We start from the raw sequence: 20537 nt of genomic DNA, 5'->3' as shown, positions 1-20537 counted from the left end.
AAGAGTCCCCTCTCGCGCATGAGAGAAATCTCATGTTTGCGCGCTTATTGTTAATTACTTGTTATTTATAAATATGCTTGCGCAGACGCAGCGTATGGTTTTATGTTTTATTCCGCGATATTTCGATTTTTATTGATTTTACTTACATATTCGTTTGTTGGGATTGAAAATCCGAAAAGTCATGGTGATACATGAATGGTTGATTTTCAATTTTCAATTACGATTATGTTCTGAGGTTGGAGACTTGAAAAGTTATGGTGATACATGAATTGTCAACCTCCAATACTCATTTTCTTGTATATTTTATATTGAGGATTGAAAAGTCATGGTGATACATGAATCGTCAATCTCCAATACTCGTTTACTCGTATATTTTAAATTGGGAATTCGGAAAGTCATGGTGATACATGAATTGTCGATTCTTGATTCGAATTTGTTACCTTTATTAAGTCTGCATTTAGGGTCATTTGTTTTACTTTAACTATTGATGGTATCTAACCTCGCGAAACTAAGCTTTATAAGATTTACTTTACGCTAAGACATTAACAAAAATTAAAACTTTTATAGAATGCCTCCGCTATCTCGCCGACATCAGAGGAGAGAAGCCTCGCGCAGACGATCGCAGCAACGTTCCCAGGAAATGGCCACCGCAATAGCCCAAGCTTTGAGCCAAAACAATACCAACACCTCCGGTTACAACATTAAGTCCTTCAATGCGGGTAACCCTCCAAAGTTCACAGGTCTTGAAGGAGCCATCGTGATGCTCCAGTGGCTTGAGAAAATAGAAAACACTTTCCTCCACACCCAATGCCCCTCAGACCGACGAACCCTATATGCTTCCAGTGTCCTGGAATCTAGAGCACTTACATGGTGGAATGGAGTAGCTCATGCGCGTGGCGCAGAAGCTGCTACCAGCATGCTCTGGGAGGAATTTAAGGATCTCTTGACGCGAGAATTCTGCCCTCCCAACGAAGTTAAGCGCCTGGAGGAAGAATTTTGGAATCTTAAGCAATACAGCGGTGAAGCGCGCGAGTACGCGACGCGCTTCCATGAACTAAGCCTGCTTGTCCCTCACCTTGTTACCCCTTCCCGCCGAGCCATAGAGAAATTCCTTGGGGGTCTCCCCATGGAAATTCAAGATTCTGTATGGGCCAGGAACCCAGTAACCCTCTCTGACGCCATCGAGTTGGCCGCTGTGCTCAGCGACAACCATGTCAGAGCAGGAACCCTGTTCCTGCGGGGAACTGAGAAGACCAAATCTACCAAATCTGCCCCTGAACCAACAGAAACTAAACCAGAACCCTCAAACCATAACCAGAAACGTAGGCGCAGACAAGTCTACGCGCTTACCAGCCCGCCCATAGTCCAGCAACCCGCCTACCAACCTCTAGTATACTCCCCTCAACCCCTGTCAGCCTACCCAACTCCCCATGTAGTCCACAGCTATGCCTTAACCAATCCAGCACTCCCTGCCCCGCCAACTAAGAAACCTTACACAGGAAACCACCCCTTTTGCCCAACCTGTAGACTCCACCACCCACCTCAAGTCCCATGTCGACTTTGTACCCGATGTGGCCGCGCTGGTCACCTTGCAGAAAACTGTAGAGTCCTTCCCGCCAATCCAATTGCGCCAGCACCACCAGTCTACCCGCAGAACCCACAACCAACTTACCAAAACCCACGACCCAGATCGTGCTTTAACTGCGGTGATCCCAGTCATTTCCGGAACGCGTGCCCGAGACTACAAGTTCAGATTACGCAAGCGAATCCGGTGAACCAGATTTCGAACCAAGTGACACGCGGACGAGCTTTTAACATAACCGCGCACCAAGCGCAAGCGAATAATGACGTAGTTAATGGTACATTTTTACTTAACGGACATTATGCTTCTATACTTTTTGATACTGGCGCCGATCGAAGTTTTATCTCTCGCGCCTTTGAGCAGAAGCTTGCGCGACCGCGTGATAACTTAAAAGAAGATTTTTCAGTTGAATTGGCTAATGGTGAAACTATTTTAATTAACTCTGTGATCAAGGATTGTACGCTTAACCTTAACGAAAACGATTTTCTGATCGATCTCATCCCCATGCCTCTTGGAAGCTTTGATGTTATCATTGGTATGGACTGGCTTTCGAAGAATCGCGCTGAAGTTATTTGCGCCAAGAAGATGATTCGCATACCTCGAGAATATGGTGATCTTCATATTTACGGCGAAAAACCCTCCCGCGGTCTTAAGCTTATGTCTTGCGCCGAAGCCCAAAGACTCATGCGGAAGAAGTGTATTGCATTTCTAGCCCATGTGGTTAAACCTGCTGAAGAAAAGAAGCTTCGCGATATCCCTGTTGTGCGTGATTTCCCTGAAGTTTTTCCTGATGATCTTCCTGGTATCCCTCCCGCTCGTGAAGTCGAGTTTCGTGTTGATCTTGTCCCTGGTGCTTCCCCCGTAGCTAAATCTCCTTACCGTCTTGCACCCGCTGAGATGCAAGAATTGGCCAGCCAACTTCAAGAGTTGACTGCTAAAGGATTCATCCGCCCTAGCTCTTCGCCCTGGGGTGCTCCGGTGTTGTTCGTTAAAAAGAAAGATGGATCGTTTCGCATGTGTATCGATTACCGCGAGTTGAACAAACTCACCATTAAAAACCGGTATCCCTTACCGCGTATCGACGACCTCTTCGATCAACTCCAAGGTGCCTCTTGTTTCTCGAAGATTGATCTCCGTTCTGGTTATCATCAGTTGCGTATCCGCGATGAAGATATTCCCAAGACTGCTTTTCGAACTCGTTATGGCCACTTTGAATTCTTGGTCATGTCCTTCGGCTTAACCAACGCACCCGCCGTTTTCATGGATCTAATGAATCGGGTGTGTAGGCCTTTCTTGGATAAATTCGTGATCGTGTTTATCGATGATGTTCTGGTGTATTCTAAGACCAAGGCCGAGCATGAGCGACATCTTCGGTTGGTGTTGCAAAAGCTTGGAGCCGAGCAACTCTATGCTAAGCTTTCCAAGTGTGAATTTTGGTCTGATGAAGTACAGTTTCTTGGCCATGTTGTGAACAAGATGGGTATTCATGTCGACCCATCCAAAATTGAAGCAATCAAGAACTGGTTGACGCCATCTTCTCCTACCGAGATCCGTTCCTTTCTGGGCTTAGCTGGTTATTACCGGCGCTTCATTTCGAACTTCTCAAAGATCGCATTGCCTTTAACAGCTCTGACGCACAAAGGTAAACCGTATATTTGGGGCTCGAAGCAAGAAGAAGCCTTTCTAACGCTCAAGCGTTTGTTGTGTGAAGCTCCTGTTCTTGCGCTACCTGAGGGTAATGATGATTTTGTCGTGTATTGCGATGCATCCAACCAAGGTCTCGGTTGTGTTCTTATGCAACGAGGCAAGGTTATCGCTTACGCATCGAGGCAACTCAAGGTTCATGAAAAGAATTATACAACTCACGACCTCGAACTTGGTGCAGTTGTTTTTGCCTTAAAGATCTGGAGACACTACCTTTATGGTACTAAGTGTATCCTCTACACTGACCATAAAAGCCTTCAGCATATCTTTGATCAGAAGGAACTTAACATGAGACAACGCCGATGGAACGAACTCATCAGCGATTACGATTGTGAGATCCGGTATCATCCTGGTAAGGCTAATGTGGTAGCCGATGCGCTCAGCCGTAAACCCTGCCAGCTTAACTGTATCTTGCCGCGCACCCAGCTTCACTTTGCGCCGATCCAAAGCAACCTTGAATCGCGCATTCGTGACGCGCAGCGCGCATCCATCAGTAATGGTAACCTTCGCGCCGAGTTAGCGTGTGGCGCGGAAGCACATTTTGTGCCCAATCTGAGTGGGATTCTCTGCTATCTTAACCGTATCTGGATTCCCTTTGATGAGAATCTTCGCGCTGATATCCTGAGTGAAGCGCATAAATCTCGGTATTCTATTCATCCTGGCGCTGATAAGATGTACAAGGATTTGCGCATTACTTATTGGTGGCCCGGTATGAAAAAGGATATTGCTGTGTTCGTAGCTAAATGCCTGACTTGTTCTAAAGTAAAAGCTGAACATCAACGCCCATCTGGTTTGCTCGAACAACCAGAAATTCCTACATGGAAATGGGAATGTGTAGCGATGGACTTTATTACCAAGTTACCTTTGACAACAAGCAAACATGATAGCATTTGGGTAATAGTGGATCGATTGACTAAGTCTGCTCACTTTCTGCCCATTCGTGAAAACTACCGTGTTGAGCAACTCGCGCAGCTTTATGTCAAGGAAATTGTCTGCCGCCATGGTACTCCTTTGAGCATCATATCCGATCGCGATGGCCGTTTTATATCTCGCTTTTGGAAATCTCTCCAATCTGCGCTAGGAACTCGCTTGGACATGAGTACGGCATATCATCCTCAGACTGACGGTCAGTCTGAGCGAACTATTCAAACTCTTGAGAATATGCTCCGATCTTGCGTTCTTGATTTTGGAGGTAATTGGGATTCGCACCTACCTCTGGTCGAGTTCTCTTATAATAACAGCTATCATTCCAGTATCGGTATGGCCCCATTTGAAGCACTTTACGCTCGTAAGTGCCGCTCTCCGATCTGTTGGAGCGAAGTGGGTGAAACTCCAATCACAGGACCCGAACTTGTTCAAGAGACAACCGATAAAATCGCCAAGATCCGTGATCATCTGCTGACTGCCAGAAGCCGACAGAAGAGTTACGCAGATCGCAGGCGAAAGCCTCTCGAATTTCAAGTTGGTGATCTTGTTCTCCTCAAAGTGTCGCCTTGGAAAGGTGTTGTCCGCTTTGGGAAGAAAGGTAAGCTTGCTCCTCGATATGTTGGACCATTCAAGATTCTCGTGCGTGTGGGAAAAGTTGCCTACAAACTTGACCTGCCGCCCGCACTCAGCAATGTGCATCCAACGTTCCATGTATCCAATCTCAAGAAGTGTTTAGCTGACAAGAACCTTCACATTCCACTCGATGAAGTTCAAGTTGATGAATCTATGCATTTCGTTGAGAAGCCTGTTGAGATTATGGATCGCGAGGTTAAGCAAACCAAGCGCAGTCGTATCCCTATCGTGAAAGTTCGCTGGGAGTCCAAGCGCGGAGCCGAGTTTACATGGGAAAGGGAAGATCAAATGAAGATCAAGTACCCGCACCTGTTCTCTGCGCAGCCTACTTCGAGATAAATTTCGGGACGAAATTTCTTAAAGTAGGGGAGACTGTGACATCTGCCCCATCCGACCCGACCCAGGTACCCGTTTCTCTGACCCGATCTCTTTCTTTTGTGATTTAATATTTATTTTATACTTATATTTTACCTTTAATAATAATATGTTTTCCTTCCCGCCTCTTTCTCTCTTTCCGCCTTCTTTTCCCTCTTGTCGCCGTCCCGCCCTTAAGCCTTGAACCCTCTTTTTGTCCTTTGTTCCTTCCCGCCTAAGGTTGTCTGCGCAGCTCCACGCGCCAGACTCCTTACAAGGAAGCCTATGTGAAGACCACCTGTTACTGCGATACGCGAGACGAACTGTCCCCGCAGCGCGCTAAGGATTTTAGTTCTTCCCGCGGCGCGCTATGGATACCGTTCTTCCCGCGACGCGCTAAGGAATATAGTTCTTCTCGCGACGCGCCTAGAATTAAAGTTCTTCCCGCGGCGCGCGTAGAAATGTAATTCTTCCCGCGACGTGTTAAGGTTGGTTCTGTCTGCCTTCGCGCTCGCGCACTTTTGCCTTCGCACTTTAGCCTTCTCGCGCTTAACCCTTGAGTCTCCTGTTTTAATCTAGCCGTTAGCTTTTGTGTTGTCTTATCTTCTGTGCTGTTGACCTAATCTGCTTTGTCTGAAAAGTTACTTTCGGCGCAGCATGCGTACCAACCCCATTGGTTGACAGAAAAAGTGACTGACCATATCTTTGGAGATCTGCTTTTCCATGCTTTGACCAGTACCTTTATCTGAACCGCCCATGCCTGTTTACTGTTCCCTGTCAGCTTTTCCTTTGCCCCCTGCAGCTGTCATATCTTTTGATATCTTTTGCTTTTGGATTCTTATGCTTTTTGATATCTTTTGCTTGATCCTGTTGAAGATCTTTTCTCCTTTTCTAGGGATTGTGTTCCCTAGGGTTTCTCTATAAATAATGATATTATTTTTCCTAACACATCACACACCAACACTTAAAATTAAACTCTCTTATTCTCTCTTGCTCCTTGCTCTCTCTGCCGCCTTCCTCTCTGCCTCCGCCTTCCTTCCTGTTCTGCCCTGCTTTTCCGGTAATATATAGTATATATAATAATTTACGTACTAATTATGCTAACTCATAATCAAGACTTAAAACAAATCATTAAAACAATAATCTTATTTATAGGTTAACTTGTGCTTGTTTAAAGTTGGTTCTTGCTTTATCTTACACCGCATCGTTTATCAAGTAAGTAATCTCGTACCTAATCCCTTTTTTTGCTTTTAATGTTTTGGGATGTTCATGTGTTCATACAAACTTAGAGTCTTAAACTTGTTTATGAACTTTAGTCGCGCAGTATCCCATGTGTTGAGGACGTAGACTTGGCTGTTTATTTGTATGTGTGGATCATTAACCGTCTTGTCGGTCTATTCCGCAGTTCTCATGGTACCATTAGATGAACACGGGAGAACTATCGTTTATGATTTTCTCTTTTGTTTACACATGCACAGTTGTCTTGTTTGTGAGCTCAATTGTGAGCACTGGCAGTCTATGAATCTTAGAGTTGGTCCCGATCGGATTACACCCTTGTTGAAAACCAGACATACACATGTTGCGTGCAGATTTATCTATGTATTAACTATTAAACTTGATTTCTCACCAACACGCAAGTGTTTGACGTTTATTTTAACACATGTTCAGGTTTGCAGTAGCTGTTTTGGAGTTTGAGGACACGTAGGAAGTTCTTTATTTTGGACCTAGATTAAAATGTATCAAGACAAGTTATTGCTGTTCGAATATTTTGATTTATAATATATTGATTTATGTTGGTTTATTTATATCTTGTGTATACGTTGCGCATGCGTGAATGAATATATTTATTAAATATTGACACCCAATAGTGTCACGAGTAATGAAACAATATGTGGCGCCCCGATGTATAATCCGCCTTTGGTCGGGGTGTCACATTGGTCCTATGATTCACTTGTGAATTGAAGGTTAGCCATTTATTTATTCACTTAAGTTAACTGAGGCGATTAAATTTATCTTTATTTTGTTTTTTTTTATTATGCTCCTCAAATTTTGAGTTTTTGAAGCAAAAAGAGAAAATGATAGTACATTGATTTTCTTGACCCCAAGTTCAGCAAAAAGTAAGCTTAAAAGACTGTGTGCTTAATTGCATTGGTGCATTGGTAGGTCTTAAAACAACCCAGTAGAGTAAAGTATGTGATATAAATATAAAGAAACGCCAAATTGATGGGGTGTTGGTCTCTAGCAAAAGTCTTGGTGAGGATGGCAGAAATGTAATAACCAGTCATACTCAAGCCTTATATTTGTTGATCACCCAAAAATCAAATAAAGCAAATAACAAGCGCTAAGATTCTGGACATTGTGAGCCTTTATGCGGCTTAACCATCTGGGTATTCATATGCATGAATATTTTACTCGCTTTCTAGAGCAAACCCAAAGTCATTAAACTTGATCACCGCTGTACCTCGTACAATTTACATTACTGACTTGATCAAAATCCGCTGTTAGTCATACAATTGTTCCTCCCTTGCGTGCGTCTTAATACAATTAAGAAACGGACCCCAGGGGATACAATGTATGTAAGCCGACAGATGGACTCGTGCATCCTCACTCACAGTAAAAGAAACTTGATGCATTGCTCAAAATTTCTACAATTGGAATCAAAATTTTGATCAACAATATAATGGTTTAAGTCAAGTTGGGGTGATTTGGCAAAAATCAAACTACGCTTGAACCGAGATTAGAGGCTGATAATCTCTGATATTCTGTGCTCTAATTGAACTATTTAATCATATCACAAAAATACTTGAATGTGTGTTATTAGATTTATGTGGACAACAATACCAATGACCGACTTATCGCCAGTCATAATATCGCTGAAATATAAAACTGTGATGGAAGGGCAATTTGGTCAATATGATTCTCTGCTCAAACTCGACAAAATTACAAAAATATGTACTGCTTTTGGTAAAATCGTTAATTACAAAAAGATTGTCTATTTTTAATAGTTCGGATATTCGTCTGTAAATACATTCTTTAATTCTTTAAATTTTTACAAAATACTAAAAATATTTTCGTTTTCTTTATACAAAATATTTAAATAAGATTTAAATTAAGTTTCGGAAATCTGAAACAATTTTAACGTATTAGGTTGTCGGGATATAAAGGGTTCTCGATAACTTAACTTATTGATTTATTTCATTAATTTATTCATTTATTTATTTATTTTTAAAATTAAATAAAAAGGGTTTTAATTCGCTAAAATCCAATTCGTTATGTATAGTTAACGAACTAGATGATTCTTTAGCGAACTAGCTTCTGGTTCGCTAACCTAATTCGCTTCCGCACTCTGTAACGAATCATCCCTTCGTTATACATATTTAACGAATCATGACACGAATCGTGTCTTGATTCGCTATCTTTAATTTAACAAATCACATTGTGATTCGCTATCATAAGGTAACGAATTAAGTTAGCGAATGGGCTAATTCGCTAACTTTAAGTTAAACGAATCGTCTGATTCGTGCAAGCTGTACCTAGGGTTTCGTGTATCGCTATATAAGACAAGATAACGAATAGGATTCCACTGTTCGTCTTCTTTCTTCATCTTTCAGAAACTATTCAAATTCTCTCTGATATTTTCGATCTTTGTGTTTGAACATTTCAAAGATTAATTTGAGTTTCTAAGGTATACATGTCTTTGGTGATATCATTTTCGTCAACAATGACATTGATTTAACTGTTTAATTAGAGGTTTAAGGGTTTTGAACTTCTGAAACAGTTTTGTGTATAATTTATGTTCTTAAATTGTCTGATTTTGATATAATTTTGATCGGAATCCCTTTCCGATACCCTTGGTGGACTCTAATCATCTTTTGATTATTGTTTGCTGGGTTAATTATTGTTGTGTGTTCTTGATGATTGCTGTTGGTTCGTTGATCCTTAGTACACTTAGGTAATGAGTCTCAATCTCATTTACCTACATTAACGAATGTGTTTTCGAGCTCAACGAGCTGATTATTGTGATAGTTCAACGATGATTATGGCTGAATTGAATCTGGATTAAGATGTTGAATATTATTGTTCTTGATAATTTTGACCTTGACTTTGTGAAGTCAAAGAAAAAGTCATAATTTTGACCATTCGTTAGTCTTAGCGAATTGGAACTGTTTCGTGTTCAATTCGTTAAGATTTCCAACGAACTAGCTTAGCGAATAAGACGTCATACGAATCAGAGTTTGATTCGCTTAAAATATAACGAACTAGAGTTTAGTTCGTTAAAATCAATTAGTGATTCGCTAGGTCCAGTTCGTTAAGTTATTTACTTGATAGCGAATCGCCTGATTCGTTATCTTTGTATAACGAATCAGTGTGATTGTTAACGAATGACATTTATAAAAAAAAAAAAACTTAACGAATTGGTTTTTAAATTAAAAAAAAAATCGCAGTTCTGGAACACGGCAGTATATGTTGAGGAAAGTAATTGGGTTCAAGCTACAATTAATCAACTTCCAATCACGATTGATGTTGAGGTCAATCGTCGGGTACTACAATTTGACGATAGTGATGATTACCCGAGTGAATTTGACAGGACGCTGGTTAGGGGGTTATTCACAAGATTAAATTATGGGGGTGATATTCGTCGATCCATGTTGAACAAGAATGGGTTGTGTCCACCTTACAAGTACTTGTTGCATGTCTTGCTTCATTGCTTGAGTGGACGTCGCGGTGGTTTCGATGAATGTAGACTGAGCCTACAATCGGCATGTGTTGCTTTAATCCTGAACAAGCCATTTAACTATTCAGAACTCATCTTTGATCATTTGAAAGAGCAAGTTCAGCAAAGTCTACCGTCAAAGAAGTTCTTGATGTATCCACGCTTTCTACAATTAATTATTCAAGATTTGATACCGGATTTGGTGATTGATCGATCGTTGGTGAATGATGTTCTTGATATGGAACATATGAAAGCTGAAACGGTGCATCGGATGTTGATTTATCGAAAGGATAAGCCATAGGACAAAAGGATGATTGGTCATATAATCAATCCAGATTATGTATGTCCTCCTAATGAGCGCTGGATCCATGATGACTCGGATTCCGAAGGTGAAGGGGGAGAAGGTGGGAACAATGATGGTGGGGATGATGATGATAACAATGGTGATAATGATGATGGAGCAGGTGAGCGAGCTTTGAAAGAACAACAAGATGCAGTCGATGCTGCTCTAGCTGCCACCATGAAAGCTCAGCAAGAAAGAAAACGAAAGGGTAAGGCTGTAGCTACTGATGAGCCACCTAAGAAGCCCCGTGTATCCTCTGGGGCTGGTGTAATTATTGGATCACCACCACCTCGTCGATCAACTACTCAAAGCTCGGCGGTGCCGCTAACTACTAGCACCCCGATGCTCACATTGACAACGACGATGGTGTCACATGAGAGGCTCGGCTTGATTCCTCAAATGGCGTTGACCGAGATGCCGAGGCCTCCTGCTGTGCTGTCAACTGTTTCCTCCACCACTACAATGGGACCTCCTCCTCTTCCAATAACTACTTTTCCTCCGCCTCTACCTAGTGATGTCTCTTTCATGAGAATCACTCGACCTCAGGGACCTATTCAACCAGTTCATCCATCAGTATACAATTTGTCACCTGGACGTCAAACGGAAATGCTGCTTAATCTGTTACACTTATTTGAAATTCAAATGGCAGCTGACCGACTCAATCAAGAACGACTCATGGAGAATCAACGAAAAATGATGAGTTACATTTCGTTCTGTCAGAAGGAGAACAAGTCGCTGCGTGCGATTGTTGAGTCTCAGGGGGTGAAATTAAAAGAACAAGATGAGTTAATTTTACAATTAACTTGTAAAAAAGATGCCCTCAAGAAACTCAAAAATGATGATGATGATCCTGACGAGTCTGATGCAGGAGGTGAGCCTAAACAATCACACGGTTCATCCTCTGGTGCTGGTGTGAGTGGCGCTGATGATTCAAACAAACAGATAATTTCATTTCAAGATCCAACAGCGGCCAAGCCGATAGAGATGATTGAGGCTAACACGGTAATATTTATTGATGAATTGGGGATAGTTAGAAGTATGGTGAACAAAGATGAAATACAGATCGGTGAGTTTGTGGTTAGATCTTTGACAAGGGAGCAGATCTCGATTCTACTTGGGCTAAATGACGATCAGCTGACTGTATTAGAGACTGAGCCCGATGTTGAAGTGATCAATGAGGATGAAATGGAAGATAATCCAGTATTTATGGATACAGACTTTATTTATGAGAACGAGGAGATTGAAATGGAGGATGTTACAGCTGAAGAGTACCCGGACTTGTATCAACACGCAAATGTTGATCAAGGTGCTCCGGTATTTCATGAAGACGTAATTAAAGAAACTGAGGATGATTTGGAGAAGATCGTGCAGCGAACGGTTCCTTCACTCAAAGAAGTGACTGATGATGACATTGAAAGATGGTTCAAACGCCAGAAAGTGGGAAAGATTATCAGTGCTTTTCGATATGTAGATAAAGAAAGAAAGGATACCGCTGCTGCTTGGATTGAGGCAAATCAAATGACTACCTTCAAGACTGTTTCTAAGGTACATGGTGATATTGTCTCCTGGCTCTATGATTCAGACCTTAAGGTATGTATTGTTAAATGGGAAAAAGGTGTGCAATATTACGAAAGGATAATGGATGTTCTGACACTACCGCGTTGGCACCCTTGCGAGACGTCCATTTATCAATCGTGGGGGCAACCGAACTACTGAGTGGTTTCATCAACACTTACTATTAGAGGTCAATCATGGCTTCAAATTCTTCAAGCCCCAGGTCCCAAGACGTAAATGTACTGATGAGATTGATCCAAGGACCGGCTGGAAGAAACTTGTTTTGAAAGTGAAGCCACCAAAGACAATGAGAAGGGTTCCTGTGAAGACAATGCCTCAAGATATTCATCTGTCTTTCAACCGCTGGTACTATGACAATCGTACTGGCGAGGCCGTTATTGTTCGTGGTCGAGGACTACAGACTGAGCTCATCAAAATAATCGACCCGATGTGGTTGGTTAATTTATCAGAGACAGACAATGACGTGCTACACAGGAAGCAGATTTTGTTTGAACGCCAAGAAGATTACGACCTGGCTATGCAATTCCAACGTGTTGTTCGTGTATGCCATGAACATGGGATTCATAGTTGCAGAGATTGGCAGACAAAACGTTTCAAATAAGTTAAAGACAAAGAGCTCAAGACGAGGGGGTGTCTGTTAGTGCACGGTTTTGCGTCTCGAGTCTTTGTAATTATCCGTAATGTTTATTTGATTATTTTAATGTAATATTTAATGTTTATTTATCTAATTCGTTATGTTCAGTCTAGTTCGCTAGGGAATGTTAGCGAACTAAGACTAGTTCGTTAAGGTTAAGTCTAGTTTGCTAGGAATGTTAGCGAACTAGGACTTTATAATGTATTCCCTCCTGATTCGTTAGGGGATGTTAACGAATCAGGGGGTGGTTCGTTAAGTTAATTTAGTTAACGAAGGGGAAGCTGGTTCGCTAGGGGATGTTAGCGAACCAGATCATCTTCTATAAATAGTGAACCACTGTTCACTTGTAAAGTTGAAGTTTTGAGAGAACTAATTATATTCAGAAAGTTTAAAGTATTCTCTCTCTCAAGCTTCACGATTAATATTATTGATAATATCTACACTAATAACAATCAAGCTAAGGTATTAAAAGAGTTAGATCCGTATATTTAATATCAACATATAGATCTGAATTAGATCTAAGATATTGATTAGAACGAGTTGTAATTCAAGGGATCAAACATAGGTGCTAACAGAGTACATAACAAAAAATAAATTATTGCATTTCTTCTAAATACAGTAACAACAGATAAATCAAGTATTTACATGGCTTAAAAGTAACATGTGCATTTAAATGGCTTAAAAGTAACAACAAAAATTTAAAAACCAATCCAACTATAAATTAAGTATCTCCTCGTTCGTCTTGCACCATCTTCGGTTGCTTTCCATTTATCTTCGACTTTATTCCTTATAGCTTGCAGATCATTCTTGATCTAAGTGGGCTTTTACTTTTAATATGTGAATAAGAAAAATCAGTAGCCACTGGATGAGGTGAACAATTAACAATTCTGATATGCAAACTCGGTAACCCATTAAAAAGCATCATCTGAAGTTGAAGCCAAAAAGCAAAAATCCTTCCTGCTTTGACCAGACTTCATAAAACAAGAAAGGTTGTATGAAGGCCTTTTTATAGGGTACGCATGCACTATAAAATGTCTCAGTCCGTAGTTGTAGGATACCTGCATATGTTATGGGTTGCAATAGTAACTACAAAGGTTTACATGTGAAAGCGAAAGTGTAAAAATAATACTTTTTGTTGCATTATTAAACGTGTTAAGATATTTAACGTTTAGGACTTAGCACGGTTCGGTTCGGTTTTTAGGTGAAACCGAAACCGAAAAAGTCGGTTTTTCAAATATACAAACCAATCCGTTTCGGTTTTTCGGTTTCGGTTCGGTTATGTTCGGGTTTTGTGTGTGTGTGTGTGTTACGTGGAACCAAACGAATACAAACTTGAAAGAGTACTAGAGTTTAAATTCAACAAAGTTCTTAATATAAAAAACACTAAAAGTTTTTTCGGTTATACGCATTAAACGATGTTTTACATGCATTGCCTACATCTTAATAAAGAAAATAATGAAAAAAATAAAATTTGTATTATAATATGAAAGAAGGTGACATCGGTTCGATTATACATTTATAAATTAAAATTTGTATTATGAAAATGCATATTAGGTTCGATTATACATCGGTTCGGTTCGGTTAATATGTCGGTTCGGTTCGGTTTTTCAATAAAACAAAAAAACCGTCGGTTAATGCTTCGGTTCAGTTTTTTGGGTTTGGTAATATGTTAGCTTCTTCCGTCGGTTAATGCTCACCCTTACATACAATTGTGAAGATTTGGCAATATGTTAGCCTTTTCAGGTGTAGATTTAGAATTGATTTCTTCATGTTTTGAAGAGTAAAGATTTAGAATTAATTTGTCTAAGGCACTTTTCTCCAAAAAAGTTTTCAATTCTATAGACTCTTGAGCGTCCAAATGTGGCCAGTTGGGTTTTTGGTTATGCAAATTGATTATTTGGTTAGGTTTTCGATTACAACCAAATAAAATCCAAAACCAGATGAACCGAAAACCAAACCGATGAACACCCCAAGTCCCCAACTCTAGAACTGATTGATTAGTTCGTAAATACAAATAAAACCCAGGGCATGAAAAAAACGTTTTTTTTTTTTTGGTAAACTTACTGAAATGACATCATCAAGGCTTAAAACATGAGAACCCCAAACCAAAGCTTTGCTTGTACGTTTAGCATCAACAAGATTTAAGTGAGCAAACTCTGTTGAACTTTGTGCATTGGTATCTTTAATGGTATTTCTCTTATCTGCAATATCAATCTTGTGTTCTTCCCTCTTTGCTTTCTTGAAATCATAATTGCTGAGGAATTGAGGTTTATAGACCAATTATAATCAAACTGAAAGCAATTCTCTGTAAATATGTGTTTTAACAACATAATTAGATGATCAATTTCAATAGGCGATGATCAATTATTGTTGATAGATAAGTATAGGTTACCTGCAGAGGAAGGTAGCGCTTGTAATTCCCAAGCCTTTCTCATAAAATCGATAGGGTCGATCCGAGATATGCAGGGTAGGGCTAATATCGAGAATCATTATAGATAGGGGTGAAGCATCAGACGTTTAGGGTTGATCCAGTCATCAATCTGCGTCTTCAGTTTGCCACCGAAAACGACGATGTATTTTAGGATTTGTTAGATGTGAACTAGTTAAGTTAATACCAAAACTACCTAGTTTAGTTTTGATGGTGTAAGGTTAGGCGGTGGACAGCACCGTATTCACTTTCCCCATAATAATAATAATAACAACAACAACTAGTTAAGGCGGAACACAGTCGAATTAGTTTGGTATTAGTTTAGTTTATTACGGTACTTGTATTTGTTATAGTAGCCCATGTGAGTAAAGAAACTGAAACTCCCCATTGTATCAAAACAAATAAAATATGCCCAAAATTCATATTTGTACACGGATATAAATAAAATGTTGTAACGGTATATTCGGAATTTTTAACATCCTATTAAAAGTTATGAAGGAATAATTAATATGACAAAAAATTTTAAAAATAAAAATAAAAACAAATTAGTAGTCAACACTACATTGAAAATTGAGTATTATGTTTTAATATTTGCGTTGAATGGTCTATGTGTATAAAACAAATAATTTAAACCAACTTGCTGTGTTATCTTAAAAAAATAGCAATATTAATTAATAGGTAATATTGTGTATACGTAATAAGCTTTGTTGGTTTTTGTGTTTTGAAGATGTATGATGGTGGAATAAAGATATGGAAGACAAGAGGCGAAGACGGCGAAGAGGCTGCAAAAAAGGGATTCATGGATGTGTTGAAGGTGTTAGAAGGACAGCTTGGTGAAAAGCCATATTTGGTCGGAGAAAGCTTCGGGTTTGCAGACATTGCACTCATTCCCTTCAGCTTTTGGTTCTATACGTTGAACAAGGTTGTGAATATGAACATAGAGAAAGATTGCCCGAAACTGGCTGATTGGGTGACACGGTGCATGGAAAGAGAAAGCGTCTCCAAATCTCTTCCTCGTCCTCACGAGTTTTATGAGCGCGCAATGGAAAGATCGAAGCAAAAGGAGCAGTAGTTCGTTAATACTTTTATCGTATACTTTGAGCTAATTAATAACAATGGTGTACTAGTAAAAGATGACACTTCTTGTGTTCTCTTATATTGTGTCTGTGTTGATGTATTGCAGATTTATATATTATGATACCCGCGTGTGTGAAGCAATGAGTGTTTGACCAAAAACTCGAAATCTGTAGAAGCACAAATAAAATTTAACTAAACTCATGTCACATATGTTTTATGCTAAATAGGGATGCTTCACCAAAAAGTCAAATATAAAAGTGTAACAAGAACTTCAATCATCATCATTTATGGATTTGTAAAATCTCATGAGATAACTTTGACTTGGAGCGATTGGTAAACGGTCCGATTCGTACGAGTTGGAATAACATCTGAAACTATTAATACCGTGTCCCCTTGTTTCAACATTCCTTTCGACTTTATAAGCTCGGTCGTTCTATGAATATTAACATCCATGTCATCACATAGGTCAACCAAAACAGGTACCACTCCCCACTGCAAGTTCAAAGCCATTTGTGTGTTTTGTTCATCTGTAAATGCAAATATAGGCGGGTTTGGTCGGTTGCGTGATAATAGTGACGCCATCTGTCCATGCCTCGTGTACACAAGAATCGCATCCACTCCAAGATTATTTGCTGCATATATTATTATATAACAATTGTGATAAATATATATTACGTTTCTTGAATTGTTTATAAATTAAATAATTACCCATTTGGGCAGCGCAATTGCAGGTCTGCTCGGCAATCTGATCTGGCAATGAGAAACCAAGCTCACGCTGAAGAACGGGCGGCTGTTGATTCTCCTCACGGCTCCATAGTTCCATTCGGACACTAGCTGTTCTTAAAACAGAAAGAGCCTTGTCTCCATATGATCCAACCGCTGACTCACCGGAAAGCATCAAGGCGTCAGCATACTGTCTGACCACCTCAGAAACATCTGCAACCTTTGCCACATCAAACACAACAATGTGTCAATACAAATAAATTTGCGCAGATGGGATCAACCACGTTTTGCCCCAAAACTACTGTGTAAATCAGGTGTGATTACAGAATTATATTGTTTTTAACGAAATCCATTTAATAAAAAAAATTGATTTTGAGGTTTCGGTTAAGTTAAGAAAGTAATACCTCGGCTCGAGTTGGTGTAGGATATTCGATCATGGATTCCAACAACTGTGACGCTACAATCACCGGCTTGTTGAGCTGCCTACAAAGATCAACAATTTTCTCTTGCACGGTAGGAATCTGCTCGAGTGGTATTTCAACTCCAAGATCCCCTCTTGCAACCATTATTCCATCAGACGCCTCCACAATCTCTTCTAGTTTGTGTAGAGATTCCAAACTCTCAATTTTAGCCAAAACCTTAATGAATCTGCACATAAAAACATTCATGTTTTACATCTATTGAGAAACAACAGTTATTGGTTGGTTCATACTTTGTGCACTTACTTATATTTGGTAGATAAGTAATTCTTTAAATGCTTCACACCATCCGCATCTTTAACGAATGACAAGGCTATAAAATCTATACCTTCAGATATTCCAAACTCAATATCCGACCAATCCTGTTAATCATGATATCATATTTACCCTTCCAAACACTTATAATATCATATTTACTTAATCAAAGCGAATAAAATGACAAAAACATATTCAAACCTTTGTTGACAACGTCGGTAGCTCATGATGTTTTTCAACAAGTTTTCCATCTCTCCAAAAGCTTAGTTTTGCTCTCGGTAAAAGTAGACCCGAGTCGATACACTTGCAACGTAAGTCATTCCCCACACGTTCGATCACTTCAAATGTTGCCATTCCTCCATCAACCACAAGCTCATCACCCTCTTTAATTCCTGAAACCAGAATATGTATAACACTAAAGTAAAAATCAATAATCCAATAATATCAAATTGTTAATTTATTACAGACAACTTATTTCACCTTGAGCAAAACCCTCATAGCTTGCCTGAATTGTGAACGGTCGACAACCGTCAAATTTTTCAGTAGTGAAATACCATATTGATCCATCCTGATATGCAACGAAAGTACGATTTTAAGTAAACATTTAATAATTTATTAATCTTCAAATTAAGAAACAAATATATTATAACTTATTAACTGTCAAGTATCACTAAGCCTGTCACTATGAACTGTTAAACCAAACCCGACAGTACCGTATCCATGAAACCCGTCCGTACCCAAATTCTACAAGTTTTTTTTTCGATCGTATACATCTCTGTTCTCAATACTCGATCAAGTAATTACTTTTTAATTATTTTTTTAGTTTTCTAGCTCAAAGACTCGAAACCCAATTATTCCAACCCGATACCCGGGAAAGATTAGGACAGGGTTTCATTTAGGGGTGTGCAAGAAACCGAAAAAACCAATCTGGAACCCAAAAAACCGAAAAATCCAAACCGAACCAAATAAAAAACTGACAGTTTGGTTTTATGTTTTTGTAAAAAACTAAAAACTGAATTAACGGTTCGGATTTTTGATTTTGCATATAATAAAAACCGAAAAAACTGAACCGAAATCCTAAATTTTTGTTATTTTATATTAAGTAATTTATAAGAATTTAATAAACATGTAACTCAAATATTTTTGGTAAAATGTTTAATAGTCTATTATTTCACAATTACAAAATTATTTATACCTAAATTAATTATATTTTGAAAACCTTTCTTTTGACCTAAAATTTTCAAGATCAAATGAAAAAAATCGAAAAAACCAAACCGAAACCGAAAAAACTGAAACCTAACGGTTTCAAATACTCCAAAAACCGAAGTTTTGGTTTTCGTTTCGGTTTTAACCAAAAACCGCATCGAACCGCACCACGCACACCCTTAGTTTCATTCCAGCATTTAAAATTTTCAACCCCGAGAAACCCGAAAGTACAAAAACACCCATAATTATCACCTCAGCTTTTAAGGAAGAAGGTGCACCATGATCAGCAACATGAATCTGACTACCTTCGGTATCGATCATAACCGACACACAAAACCCCTTTTCTTGGTTCAACTTCTTAATCTTCCTAATAAGATCTCGATGCCAGTCTTGATTATTATGACACATGTTCAGCCGAGCCACATTCATACCTCCCAATGCCAGTTTCTCCAATTCGTCATAAGAACAACACGCGGGTCCCACCGTGCACACCAGTTTGGTCTTCCTGAGGCCCAAAAAGCCCTTTTGTGAGAGCTCTGTTCCCGTCACGATATCAAGACCCAAACGATCCTCTGTTTTGGGTTCTGTATTGACCTGCATTACGGCCCTGGTGGCCAAAGGTTTACGGGTTCTGACATTTGTTGGAGTAGAAACGGAAACATTAAGGAATTTGTGAGGAGGAATGTTAATATTAATATTAATGGAGTAAGGTTTGGTGATCGGGTAATGGGGCAAGAGGGCAGCCATTGGTGGTAGTGACAATGGTGAAAAGGGTTAGTTAGTTTATGGATAGGTAATATTATTATTATAGGTTACTCCGCCGGCAGGGTTTGTATTTAAAGGAACAAAAGAATATTTTTATTTAGGGTTTTACAACGTGGAAGAAGAATTTTTATTATTAAGGCGGGAATATTCCTTGTTATCGAACCACAAGCAGCATCGTAAAATCACTAGTCGGGCGGTAAGATGGACTAGGGATTAGTTAAGATTAATTCGATCGGACCTTAATGTATATTTTTTAGTTTTATATACACACAAACATAATTTAGCCTGAAAATCGCTGATATTGGTCGTAATCTCGCCGGAAACCGCTGATTTTGGCCGGATTTGACCGTTGACCGATTAATTGGCTGACTAGCCCAAAATTAATCAGTGAAGTGGGAACTAGCGATTAATCGGGAATTAATATGTGCATAGTCGGGATTTTTGCAACACTGACCACAAGTAAAGGTAATGAGTGCACGGAGCGGCATCCATGACATCATTGGAGAAGTGAAAATCCCAAGCTGCCCCATATGGTGTATTCCTCGGTTTTTCAATATTTGTTAGTCAATTAGTCAAATCAAGTTCAAAAAGGAGGATGTCAAGAAAATTTTGATGGGCTTTTCATCCAAGAAAAGGTAAACACCGACCCCTAATTTTAAGGAAAATGAGAGAAAATGGGAGGATCGTGACCCCTCCATGTCCTCTTAAGGCCCGCCACAATAACTATCCGGTCTAAGACATGCGCTTAAAGGAAATAGAATATGGTAAGACTATACGCTATGGGGCGGGGTGGGCTGAGGTGGCAAGGGGCGATGGGCGCTGAACACCATAGTGGGGCTCCGTTGGACCAGGGGCGCCGTTGATTCGGGCGTTCAAACGGCCGGCGCGCTTGGTGGGTTTTGGTGGGTCCCCCCCACCAACGTTCATTTGAACGGCTAGTTTAAAAAAAAACAAAAAACTAATTATTTTATTTATAAATACTAACTCATTTTATCATTCTATATACAAACAAATACCAAGTACTATCAAGTTTCAAAACAAAAACCTCTCAACTCTTTACCATGAATCATTTCTCAAATTTCACCGGCTCGAGCTCAAACCCGAACCCAAACCAGAACATGAGCTCGAGCTCAAACCC

At 39.6% G+C, this 20537-nt stretch overlaps 2 protein-coding genes across 2 annotated transcripts in view; one reads left to right on the top strand and one right to left on the bottom strand.

Annotated features, from left to right (window-relative positions):
- Positions 1–16116, top strand: part of LOC143553888 (putative glutathione S-transferase parA) — a 33256-nt gene extending 17140 nt beyond the window's left edge. The window contains exon 2 of the mRNA XM_077043778.1: positions 15622–16116. Coding sequence (XP_076899893.1) covers positions 15622–15966 — 345 coding nt within the window. The 3' untranslated portion in view covers positions 15967–16116. The remainder of the gene's footprint in view (positions 1–15621) is intronic.
- Positions 16117–16161: 45 nt separating this feature from the next.
- Positions 16162–19400, bottom strand: LOC143553886 (plastidial pyruvate kinase 1, chloroplastic-like). Its single transcript, XM_077043776.1, has 7 exons — positions 18887–19400; positions 17909–17996; positions 17630–17820; positions 17420–17535; positions 17099–17342; positions 16680–16914; positions 16162–16603 (listed from the first exon to the last, which is right to left on the bottom strand). The coding sequence occupies exons 1-7, from the start codon at positions 19379–19381 to the stop codon at positions 16275–16277; spliced, it is 1698 nt and encodes a 565-aa protein (XP_076899891.1). The 5' UTR covers positions 19382–19400; the 3' UTR covers positions 16162–16274.
- Positions 19401–20537: the final 1137 nt, after the last annotated feature.

The sequence above is a fragment of the Bidens hawaiensis genome, unplaced genomic scaffold, assembly GCF_021521415.1.
Source record: "Bidens hawaiensis isolate Kalapana, Puna unplaced genomic scaffold, B.hawaiensis_p1.1 tig00017405_1, whole genome shotgun sequence".
Classification (NCBI taxonomy): Eukaryota; Viridiplantae; Streptophyta; class Magnoliopsida; order Asterales; family Asteraceae; genus Bidens; species Bidens hawaiensis.
Note: the sequence above shows the minus strand (reverse complement) of the source record. Positions and strands in the feature narration are given on the sequence as shown.